Source organism: Equus caballus, chromosome 3 (genome assembly GCF_041296265.1).
Source record: "Equus caballus isolate H_3958 breed thoroughbred chromosome 3, TB-T2T, whole genome shotgun sequence".
NCBI lineage: Eukaryota > Metazoa > Chordata > Mammalia > Perissodactyla > Equidae > Equus > Equus caballus.
Window position 1 is genome coordinate 42,599,845 of NC_091686.1, and position 12,989 is coordinate 42,612,833.

Genomic DNA, 12,989 nt, shown 5'->3' on the forward strand with positions numbered 1-12,989 from the left:
GCATAATTACAAACTGAGATCAATGTTCTGAAGAAAATGATCTGAAGAAAATGATCAAGGTACCCTAAGAGTGTATAAAGACTGGACCTGACTTCACCTGGGGGCAGAGGTGATGTAATAGATATTTCTCAGAGGACGTGGTCCTTGAGCTGAGCGATGGAAAAGGGTTGACCAAATGAGGGGGAGATTGGTGGTGAACAGAGTTTCAATTAGAGAGGAAAAGCAAGTGTTAAGGCCCTGCAGAAGGAACGTGGCAATTTCAAGGAAGTGAAAGAAAGAATGGCTAGGAATTAAAAAAAAATTGTTGAAGAATGGTATGAAGTTAGCCTAGAGAGGGAGCCAGGGACTACATTGTGCAGAATTCTTTAGGTCATTGCAAGGGACTGAATGCTTGTGTCTCCCCCATTTTCATATGTTGACATCTTAACTCCCAATTTGATGGTATTTGGAGGTAAGGCCTTTGGGAGGTAATTAGGTCATGAGGGTAGAATCTATATAAAGAGATTAGTGCTCTTATAAAAGAGGGCACTCTGGCTCTCTTTTTGCCACATGAGGATACAACAAGAAGTTGGCAGTCTGCAATCTGGAAGAGAGCTTTCCCCAGAACCCAACCATACTGGGGCCCTGACCTCAAAAGTCCACCCTCCAGAACTGTGAGGAAAAAATTTCTGTTGTTTATAAGCCACCGAGTCTGTGGTACTGTGGTAGAGTAGTCAAACTCAGACAGTCATGCTGAACATTTTTGTCTTTATCCTAAAGACAGTGAGGAGTATTGGGACTCTCAGGTAGAGAGCTGGTAGAGGATTGAGGCACAGAACCTTCAGGATCCCCAACTTTTAGCAGCCGAGCAGAGAAGGATGAGCCTAGAAAGGAGACAGAGAAGCAGCCGAGCAGAGAAGGATGAGCCTAGAAAGGAGACAGAGAAGGAATCAGAAGAAAGATAGAGGGGAAATGAGAGAGTGATTTAACAAGAGCCAAAAGTAGAATGTTCCATCATGTCATATGGTCACTTGTAGATTATTTGTGACCTTAGCTGGATTTATTTTGTGGAGTGAAAGGAGTAGAACCTCAACTGGAGAACACTGAGAATGAGTGATTCGTGGGGAAAAGGACACTGTGGTGAGAATCAGCAGCTCTCCAAAAACTTTATTGGTAAAGGGAAGAGGACAGATGGGGCAGTAGCTAAATGAGGATATGGCTTCTGGGAGGCTTTATTAAGATGAACTCAGTTAAAAGTCATTGGGAAGGATCTAGTTGAAAGGACGTGGCAGAGGAGGATTAGTTGATACAGGCAGGGAAGGATCCTTTACCGTATGAAATTCTTGAGAATACAGGAAGTAATATAATCCAAAATACAAGTGGTCTTATTGCCTTAGATAGGAGGAAGGACACTTCCTTTACAGTAAGAAGAGAGAAGGAGAGGAAGATAGGTTTGTAGATGGAAATTGGAGGTAAGGCTATCTACTGAGAATGATGGGGAATATGTGGGAGATCCGTGGTTTGAGAAGAATAGAAAAGGTTTGGCATAGTCGCTAGGGAAAGTGAGTTGACAGAGAATGTGTGTGTTAGGATTGGTACATTTTAAAGGCCCACTTGAGGCTGTTAGTTATGAATTTATGGTGATTCCAGGTTACTCTAGTATAGCTTTCTATAGCAGTATCCAGATGTTCAGTTAAGTAAATGGTGAAATGGCATAATAGAGTTGGTGCAGAGTTGAGATTTTTCTAGAAAGGTGTGACAACAAAACAACAACAAACATATTTCAACGGAGTTTGGGATATTGGTGTTGTTTTGGGGATGATGGATCATAGATATTGAATACAAAAGGAAGTGATGAACAGAAAGGGCTAAAAGTCTCATTGCACTGCACATCCTGATAAGGTTGAAGAAGAATTGGAGATGAAGTGAATGTAATTGAACAAGCAAACTGAAAGAAGTTAAGGTAGTATTCAGAGAGGTGGATGCTTCAAGTCATGATTATTGATAATAGAACATTTCAGATGGAAGGATCCAGCATGGCCTTTCCTTTATGGAAGAGAAGTAGAGAGCTGAGGAACCAAGGTAGTTGATGAATTATCCGTGTATAGTTAAGACTCACAAGATTACAAATTTTGGGGTGAGGTGCTCATATCTTTGGTGAGTAATGGAAAGGGACCAAGATGAGGTCAGTAAATAACAGTGACTAGAAGAGGGAGAAGGGGGTATTGTCAAATTATACAAGCTTCAAAGAAGTAAAATTTTAAAAACTAGTGTTTAGAAATAGCAGTGAGTTGTCAGAATGAGTTAAGCAAATCAACAGCTATTATGTAAGAGGACTGTGGGGGAAAAAGTACTTTCAGATAGGACACAGAATTTGAGAGAATGCCCTGAGAAGAGGTTGAGAGTTTGTAATTGTCTAGCAGAAGTTCCAGAGTGCTCAGTAAAAAGGGTTGGATAAGAGGCTATGAAATGATAGCCAGAGTTCTTAACACCTTTGTAAATGATTTCAAATGAGCTATTTCTAATTAATTTTTGCCTTCTATGACTTATTCGTTATTTATACTCTATTTTCTTTTTTCTTTTTTTTTCTTTTTTGAGGAAGATTAGCCCTGAGCTAACTGCTACCAATCCTCCTCTTTTTGCTGAGGAAGACTGGCCCTGAGCTAACATCCATGCCCATCTTCTTCTACTTTATATGCGGGACGCCTCCCATAGCATGACGTGCCAAGCTGTGCCATGTCTGCACCCGGGATCCGAACCGGTGAACCCCGGGCTGAGGAAACGGAACATGTGAACTTAACTGCTGTGTCACCGGACCGGCCCCTATACTCTATTTTCAAGTTTATCCTAAGGCCCTTATTTTTTTTTATTGAGTTCATAATAGTTTATATCGATGTGAGATTTCAGTTGTACATTATTTCTTGTCTGTTCACCACATATGTGCTCCCCTTCACCTCCTGTGTACATCCTCCACCCCCTTCCCCTGGTAACCACTGAACTGTTTTCTTTGTCCACGTGTTTGTTTATATTCCACACGTGAGTGAAATCATCTGGTGTTTGTCTTTCTCAGGCTGGCCTATTTTGCTTAGCATAATTCCCTCCAGGTCCACCCATATTATTGCAAATGGATGAATCTGTCTTTTTTTATGTCTGAGTAGTATTCCATTGTATCTATATAGCACGTCTTCTTTATCCAGTCATCAATCGATGGGCATTTGGGTTGCTTCCATGTCTTGCCTATTGTGAATAGTGCTACAATGAACACAGGGGTGCATATGTTACTTTGGATCGTTGATTTCAAGTTGTGTGGGTAGATACCCAGTAATGGGATAGCTGGGTCATATGGTAGTTCTATTTTTAGTTTTCTGAGCAATCTCCATACTGTTTTCCATAGTGGTTGCACCAGTTTGCATTCCCACCAGCAGTGTATGAGGGTTCCCTTCTCTCCAAACCCTCTCCAACATTTGTTATTTTTAGTCTTAGTGATCATAGCCATTTTAACAGGAATAAGGTGGTATCTTAGTGTAGTTTTGATTTGCGTTTCCCTGATGATTAATGATGTTGAACATCCTTTCATGTGTTTACTGGCCATCTGTATATCTTCTTTGGGAAAATGTCTGTTCATATCTTCTGCCCATTTTTTGATCCAGTTTTTTTATTGTTCAGTTGTGTGAGTTCCTTATATATTAGGAAATTAACCCTTTGTCAAATAGATGATTAGCAAATATTTTCTCCCAGTTGGTGGGTTGTCTCTTTGTTTTGATTCTGGTTTCCTTTGCCTTGCAGAAGCTCTTTAGTCTGATGAACTCCCACTTGTTTATTTTTTCTTTTGTTTCCCTTGTCTGAGAAGACACGGTATTCAAAAAGATCCTTTTCGGTTCGATGTCAAAGAGGGTACTACCTATTGTGTCTTCCAGGAGTTTTATAGTTTCAGGACTTATCTTCAAGTCTTTGATCCATTTTGAGTTTATTTTTGTGTATGGTGTGCCATAATGGTCTACCTTCATTCTTTTGCATGTGGCTGTCCAGTTTTCCCAACACCATTTATTAAAGAGACTATCTTTTCTCCATTGTATGTCCTTGGCACTTTTCTCGAAGATTAGCTGTCCATAGATGTGTGGTTTTATTTCTGGGCTTTCAGTTCTGTTCCATTGATCTATGTGTCTGTTTTTGTACCAGTACCATGTCATTTTGATCATTATGGCTTTGTACTACATTTTGAAGTCAGGGATTGTGATACCTCCAGCTTTGTTCTTTTTTACCAGGATTGCCTTAGCAATTCAGGGTCTTTGGTTGCCCCATATAAGTTTTAGGATTCTTTGCTCTATTTCCATGAAGAATGCCATTGGCATTCTGGTCGGGACTGCATTGAATCTGTAGATTGCTTTGGGTAGTATGGACATTTTAACTATGTTTATTCTTCTAAAGCCCTTGTCTTTAATAGTTCCTTTTCTAAAATAGAAAAGCCAAAAAGTGAGATAGATATTTGATAGATTTTTTTCTCTTTTTAAAAATAGATTTAATTTATTATAGCCATTTTCTAAATTTTAGCATCTAAACCTGTGAGAGCTTTGGTCTATGTCCGGCACAGTGTCTGACATATTGTAGGCACTTTAGTTTTAAGTGTGGGCTCTGGAGCCAGTCTGCCTGATTTGGGCCCCTACTCCTTTTTTTATAGCTGTGTGACCTTGGAAATGACAGGAAAGCATGGACAATAGGAGTGAGCCAAGGGGAAATGGTAAGGTATCCCTGATCTGGAAAAACAAGTGAGGCTACCATAATTTATTGGGGACATCATCTAAGGCAAAATCTCTGGAGAACTATTCCATAGGAACCAGCACAAACTGAGGCAAAACTGAGTCTTACGAAGCAGTCTCAGCTGAGCTCAGTCTCTGGTTTGCTTAATGGGATTAGCACTCCCTCCCTCCACTCCACATAGTCCTCTCTGGAGGAAGCTATCATCTGGACTCTGTAACAAAGCTTTTATACACAATATCAAGCTTTCAATAAAAATTATTGGCCATGCCAGTTAATAGACAATAAAAGCCAAGATAGGAAATAGAAAATAGATTCTTCAAATAAAGTGAATTTATCAAGACCTGGGTACAAAGAAAATAAACCAAAATTACTTATATTTCTGTATACCAGAAAAAAACAAATAATGAATTTTTTAAATGATACTATTTTGGTAACATCCAAATAAACATCAATACCTAGAAAGAATCCTACCTAGAAATGAGCCTAATGAAAGATGTGCAAGTCCTCTACACTAAAAATTACAGAACATTTTTAAGACAAAGAATATCTCAATGAATGGAGAGATATACAATGTTTAAGGATTGGAAAACTCAATACTGCTAAGACATCAGTTCTCACCAATAGTAGATTCACTGAATTGTAGAGTCAGTGCAATTTCAGTCAAAATTCAAGCAGAGAGAGAGTGTGTGTGTGTGTGAGGGGGTGAATTGACAGCTTGATTCTAAAATTTATGTAGAAATACAAAGAGCCAAAGAGTCAATCCAACTCTGAGGAAAAACGAAACTGGAGAATTTACAGCACCCGATCTCAGTACCTATTATATGAGCACAAAGGTAGTACTGGCGTAAGGACAGAAAAATAGGCCAGTTGTGCAGAATAGAATCCAAAAATAAATTCACATAGATGTGGTCACTTGATTTACAACAAAGGTGACACTGCAGTGCAATGAGTAAAGAATGATCTTTTTAACAAATGGTGCTGAGTCAATTAGATATCAATCTGGGAAAAAGTGAATTTTCATCTCTTCCTCATGCTGTACGTAAAAGTCAATTCCAAATGGATCATAGACCTAAATGTGAAAGGCAAAACACTAATGCTTCTAGAAGAATATATAGAATATCTTTATGATCTCAGGGTTGGCAAAGATTTCTAAAACAATAAAAGCTCTAACCATAGAGGAAGGAAAGGTTACACTGGACTACATTAAAATAAAAACTTCTGTTCATTCAAAGACATCATCAGAGTGAAAAGACAAGCCACAGAGTGGGAGATGATACTGGCTACTTATATATCCAATAAAAGATCCATTTCTAGAATACAGAAATAAAGAACTCCAATAAATCAGTAAGAAAAAGATAGCAAATACGTTTAGAAAAATGGGCAAGTTGGGGCCAGCCTGGTGGTGTAGCAGTTAAGTTTGTGTGCTCCACTTCAAGGGCCAGGGGTTTGCTGGTTCAGATCCTGGGTGTGCACCTACACACTGCTTATCAAGCCACATTATGGCAGGCATCCCACATAAAACAGAAGAAGATGGGCACGGATGCACAAAGACTGCTTGACACAGTGTCAAGCTTCTCTGTAGCTGCTCACCATCTAGGTTTTGGAGCTCTGATGCATGGCCTGCTTGCTTTGATTCCAAGTCCTCTAATTATGACATCGTCGCAGATCTTAAAATATGGTGCCTGGTGCCTTGATGTTGCTGCTTATATGATTCTTGGTGTTATATCTGCCTGCTCCTAGTCCATCTGCCTACTTATATCTCACAGTTTCTCCTCTTTCAGATGTCACCGTGCTCACTGTAACATCATCTTGTTTACTTTCATCAGTACTTAATCACAATCTGAAAATATTGTTTTTTATCTTCCCCTTTCCCCCCACAAGAATATAAGCTCTGTGAGCAGAACCTATTTTTTGCTGCGACTTCAGAACACAGAAGAGTAGGCATTCAAAAAGTACTGAGTGGATGTGCTTTGAGCCCTGACCTCATGACTCCCATGTGCAGGAGCTCACAGTTTTTAATGGCACTAACTCTCAGCCCATCGTTTCAGAACTTGCCACTGCTGAGGTGGCTCTGCCACCCTCCTTGTTCACCGAGCTGACTGTCACTTAGCTCCTGCACTAACAGTTAATGACAGGCATTCTTACAAGGTCATAATTTTGCTATTTCCTTTAACTAAAATGGAATTTTACTTTAATGGAACTTAGAGATCTAATTTTTTTCATGAAATTTTTAAAGTAAATGTTATTTTCTGTTTTAATGTCCTAAGTTCAGTTATGATCCCTTATAAGATTTTCCACACTAATATTTTCTTCATTAAAGTGAGACAATATGTGTAAAGCTCTTAGCACATGCTGGGTACTCCCGTGTTAATGATCTTTTTCATTATTAAAATTGTTTGCCTTTTTAAAAAAGTATAGATACTTGTAACCCTAGGAGACTTGATTTTGTTGAGTACCTAAAAATTAAAACTTAAAATCTTTAATTCTGTCTTCAACAGTAACTCAAGAATTGAAAGATATTTTTAAGGCAAAGATACTCTCCTGACACTCAAAGGCAGCAAAATTCACAGAGAACGTAGAAGTAACAGGTATTTTAAAATAAAAGTTTCCAGACCTAACCCTTCTCTTGATGTGGTTCTAGTTCATTCTTTTTTGTTTTTCTAGTTCATTTTATTCAAAATAAAAGCTATTTTATTTTGTTTAAATGTTGGGCCTACAGACCTTTCAAATGGACCACATATAAAGACAGCATGTATCAGTAACTTATAAATGTAGGTATTGATATAGTTGATCGTATTTAATTTTAAATTTTCTTGGAGTTTCTTGTGCAGGAGTGTGAGTAAAGACAGAGTAAATCAGTGGTGGAAATTCTCTCAAACATACAAGTTCAGTGCATGAAATAAATAACTGAGTTTTCTGATATGTGCTTTTAAGATGTGGCCCAACATTATGAACTATTGAGAAGTATTAAATTTCTGTGTGCTAATAGTTTTCAAAACCTATGCACATGACTTTGGTTAATTTAAAATGAATATTTGGAGCTGTTTTGACTATAAAGATATCTGACCTATGATACAACTTTATGATTAAAAAAGTCATTAAAAATTAATCTCACTTAACCATGTTTGTTTTCAGATGGATTTATACTTTTGTTTTTTCTTTCAAATTATTTTTCTTTTAAATATTAGCATGTACACCACAGAATCAAAAAATGAACATTTGGAGGATAAAAACATCCATTCATCTACAACTCCTCAGGTAAAAACTTAAAACTGCATTGTAATATGTAACATAAAAATCAATCTTATCTTAAAATTTATCTGTAAGTATACTTACTAGGTTTCTTTTATATGTCTGGTTAAAAAATGAGAAGTGATCATTTTAAAATAGCTAGTTTTAAAAAAATCCTAAGAAATGAGCAAAAGGAATGCAAAGATGGGGAGGGGTGACTACAGATCGTTTTAGAGGTCAGAGGGCAGATTTTAGGAATAATGGAAATATGGTTTATTATTTCTTGCCATGTCCATGAAAAACTCAGTAATTTAGACTAAAGGAGGTAAAGACAAATCTGAATTAATTAAAATGTTGTGCTGTATATTTGAGGAGACCCAAATTTTTATTTTTGCAAGTATACCAAATAATTCATTAGACCTCTTGTGGATCTAGTTTTACTAAATAATAATTACTCAGAATTATAAATTGCTTATTTTTAAAAATAGAGGTTTCTATAGTTCTTAAGGGCCCAAAACTCCTTTTAAATATTTAAATTGATTCTAATTCTATTGATTCTAATTATTTTATATATCTATAAAGACTTCATCCTAGTCTGTCAATTTATTATAAATTCTAAAATAATATGGCTTTTCTGTATCTGACCTTTCACCCACTCTGATCAAAATCCACCTTTGTGTCTTTACCTTGGCCCTTTTGTATAGTGACAGACTTTCAAAAAAAAGTCTCTACACTAGAACTCCACCAGACATGATCAGGTTTACAGAACTTTGATGTTGAAGACCTACATAATGCTTAGGCCAGCAGCTGTGGTGCTCCCTAGTGGTTACATGCTTCCTCTTCCCTTCCTTAATCTGTCCATGCTCTCTAGCCTTTGTTACTATGTCTTGTGACAATGTGATATTCTCTCTCCACTGCACTCGAAGTATCATCGATACACTCGAAGTGCGGGCCCGTGTGTGTGCCCATACATGCACGCACGCACCCCCCCCCCCCAAAATTTGAAATGTCATTTCCAGGGCTAACTCAACTCTATTTTGTTTTTGACCTTGGGAGAAGCCTCACAATATTCTCACAAACTCAAGATGTCTTGTTTTTCTAAATCAGCACTTTTATAACTACACTACCTACCATTAAAAGCCTGGAAGATTGAGGCACACCCATGAACTATGTAAACATGTTATCTGTAAGTAATAGTGGAAGCATGAATTTTTAATTTCTGAAGGACAGGTCTGTTTTTCTCATTTTTCTTTCAGTTATATAATTTTTCAAATGAAATGAGTCCAAGTAAAATTATACTTTACCTCCTTTCCAGTTTAGTTGTATTTTCATTCCAGAAACGTTTTGTTGAGTAATCTTCAGGAATTAGACAGAGGAGGAAGACTGTTACTTCTTCTCCCCACTATGGGCTCACTTCTTTGGTGTGCATAAATCACAAACGAAAACAGCAGGGCCGCAGGTCTGCAGAGGGCTGGTGCGGGCGCCCTGAAGTGCGCGCTGCTGCGACGTCCGTGCCTGCGTGCTGATCCCGAGCAGGGATGTTCTTTTGTGTGTGTAATTCTGCATGGTGAGAGTAGTACATGAATTTAATTATGAGATTTTGTGGTTTCGTACATTCATAAAATTGTGTGGAAAGCAGATTTTTTAGAAGATTTCCTGTTTTACTTCAGATCCCAAACGACAGTAATGCTAGTGAACGTCAAGAAACTAAGGACACTGTCTTGCCAGAAATAGAGGGAGCAAAACCACAGATGGAGAAGGAGAGTTCTTGTCCTCCACGAGGAGCAACGAATAAAATTATTACACAAGGTATGTGAAATAAGAAATGCAAATGGAGAGTCAATGAGAAATATAGTTGATAAATATTAAAACACAAGCTAGCAAAGATGCTGCTTAATCTATACACTCCAGATCAGATGATCAGCTCTAGTATAAGCAATATGTGGACAAGAAAAAATATTTCCTTGAATCTGCTGAAAATAGTAATAATAATTGCTTAACGTATCTATATTTTAATGGTTCTCATGACTTTAAATGTTAAATTTTAGGTATTAGAAACAACATTGATTAAAGATTTTTATTTAAAATCTACCTTTGACATTTAGTTTTGAATTAGCTAGAAGGAACATTATACTTCTGGCAATATTAAGGTTCTTATTAAAATTAGGCCCCAAATTTTAAAATAGCTGCTGCCTTGTAAAGACGTGTACAAAACTTACTTTCTCACTACAATTTGAAAGCATCTCATTGTCACCAAATATTTATAAGAGATTTTCTTGATTTTTTCTAGATATTCTATGTGATTAAACTTGAGAGATTTTGACCTCCAGACGTGCAGAACCTATAGAAAACAAAAATTAGATTAAAATATGATGCAAGATATATAATTGAAGTTTTAAAATTTTATTTTCTTATGTGCTTCTTGCTAACTTTAAACTTTTGAAAGCAAATTTTATTAATTGTTTTTTCAATTAATAAAAAGTAAGTAAAGGTTGCTTTTTAATTGACATCAGTATTTTTAAGGCCCTGAATCTGAACTTAACTTGAGCCTCTGCCAATCTTCCTTGTGATTGGACCCCTTTGTAAATACAACTTCTGCATATAGGTCTTACAGGCACGTTCCCATGACCTTCTTTCATGGCGGTTTCTGTAGAGCAGTTGTTACGAGTAGGGCTTGTGGAAGAGAGGAAAGTGCATTGGTCACCAAAGATTACCCATTGAGGTTGAGGGCTGCAGTTTGCTCAGGCACTAACTAAGGAGTTTATAGCACCAGTATTAAAGATGCAAACTTAGATACTTAGATCTATAACCCATTTCCCCTTTTGTTTTCTTTCACTTTTGATGCTGCAATTTTAGAGAAATTTACGGGAAAAGGAGCTTCCATGTTTCTCTCCTGAGAGTATATATTCTTATACTCTTTTTCAATCTGTCCCTCTCTCTTTCACACATGCACCCAATGTTCAGGCTGAAGAAACCCTTAGGGGCTGGCCTGGTGACACAGTGGTTAAGTTCACACGTTCCACTTCTTGGCAGCCTGGGGTTCGCCGGTTCAGATCCCGGGTGCAGACATGGCACCACTTGGCAAAAGCCATGCTGTGGTAGGCATCCTACATATAAAGTAGAGGAAGATGGACATGGATATTAGTTCACGGCCAGTCTTCCTCAGCAAAAAGAGGAGGATTGGCAGTAGTTAGCTCAGGGCTAATCGTCCTAAAAAAAACAAAAACAAAAACAAAAAAAACTTTCCCAGATAAACAAAAGCTAAGGGAGTTCATCGCCACAAGACCCCTTCTTCCTTTTAAGAAATGCTCAAGGGGCCAGCCCGGTGGCATAGTGGTTAAGTTTGCATGTTCCACTTTGGCAGCCTGAGGTTCACCAGTTCAGATCCTGGGCATGGACCTACACACTGCTTATCAAGCCATTCTGTGGCTGGTATCCTACATATAAAGTAGAGGAAGATGGGCACAGATGTTAGCCCAGGGCCAAGCTTCCTCAGCAAAAAGAGGAGGATTGGTGGCAGATGTTAGCTCAGAGCCAATCTTCTTCTTCAAAAAAAGAAATACTCAAGAAGGCCCTCATACTTGAAAAAAAAAAAAAAGAAAGAATTTACAAAGCCTTGAGAAAGGAGATTAATAGGCAGACAAAATCAGAAAATTGCAGTTATCAGAACAGGTTAGCAAATAATTATAACATTAAAGATAAAGGGGAGGAAAACATAAAAAATAAATATAGTCTCATCATTTTAGCCACAAATTCAGAACACAAGACAGAATAAGTTGTGACAATGATAACTAAGAAGGGGCAGGGGGAAGGGATGGAATTGACTTAGACTAAGGAAATAAGAGGCTATCAGAAAATGGACTATCTCATCTATGAGGTTTTTTAAGCAGACCTCATGGGAACAACTAAACAAGCAATCAGAACAGAGACACAAATGATAAATATGAGAAAACCATCATATAGAACTACCAAACTGAGTTTGTAGTCCAAAATACATGGGATGAGAAACAAGGCAAATATGGAACAACTGGAAAATGGGTGATAAAGTGGCAGCATTAAGCCCTCATATATCAATAATCACTCTAAATGTAAACGGATTGAATTCTCCAGTCAAAAGACACAGGGTTGCAGGATGGATTAAAAAACAAGACCCAGCAATACGCTGCCTCCAGGAAACACATCTCAGCTCTAAAGACAAACACAGGCTCAGAGTGAAGGGATGGAAAATGATACTCCAAGCTAATGGCAAATAAAAGAAAGCAGATGTTGCCATACTTATATCGAAGTAGACTTCAAGATAAAACAGGCAATGAGAGACAAAGAGGGTCAGTATATAATGATAAAAGGGACACAAGAATACATAACACTTATAAATATATTTGCACCCAACACAAGAGCACCAGAGTACATAAAGCAACTATTAACAGACCTAAAAGGAGATATTAACAACAATACAATAATAGTATGAGACCTTAATACCCCACTTACATCAATGGATAAGTCATCCAGACAAAAAATCACCAAGGAAATAGTGGAGTTAAATGAAAAACTAGACCATATGGACTTAATAGATATATAGAGAACACTCTATCCCAAAACAGCAGAATACACATTCTTCTCAAGTGCATGGAACATTCTCAAGGATAGAACACATGTTGGAAAACAAAGCAAGCCTCAATAAATTTAAGAAGATTGAGATCATATTAAGCGTCTTTTCTGACCATGATGCTATGAAACTAGAAATCAACTATAAGAAACTATAATAAAATAGCTGAGAAAGTGACAAATATGTGGAGACTAAACAACATGCTACTGAACAACCAGTGGGTCACTGAAGAAATTAAAGGAGAAACCAAAAAATAACTGGAAACAAATGAAAATGAAAATACAACATACCAACTCATATGGGATCAGCAAAAGTGGTCCTAAGAGGGAAATTCATAGCAATATAGGCTCACCTTAACAAACAAGAAAAACCTCAAATAAGAAATCTTAAATTACACCTAAAGAATTAGAAAAAC

General features: G+C 37.4%; 1 protein-coding gene across 7 annotated transcripts in view; it reads left to right on the top strand.

The window, feature by feature from the left end:
• Nucleotides 1–12,989, top strand: part of SLC9B1 (solute carrier family 9 member B1) — a 76,452-nt gene that overhangs the window by 18,313 nt on the left and 45,150 nt on the right. For 6 of the 7 annotated variants that reach the window (XM_023637615.2, XM_023637617.2, XM_023637614.2 and 3 more), the window contains 3 exons: nucleotides 7,236–7,325; nucleotides 7,926–7,995; nucleotides 9,639–9,777. In XM_023637615.2, the coding sequence (XP_023493383.1) occupies nucleotides 7,927–7,995; nucleotides 9,639–9,777 (208 nt within the window). In that variant the 5' untranslated portion in view covers nucleotides 7,236–7,325; nucleotide 7,926. Of the gene's footprint in view, nucleotides 1–4,657; nucleotides 4,718–7,235; nucleotides 7,326–7,925; nucleotides 7,996–9,638; nucleotides 9,778–12,989 lie in introns of those variants that run through there. The other variant, XM_070263339.1, reaches the window with a different exon arrangement.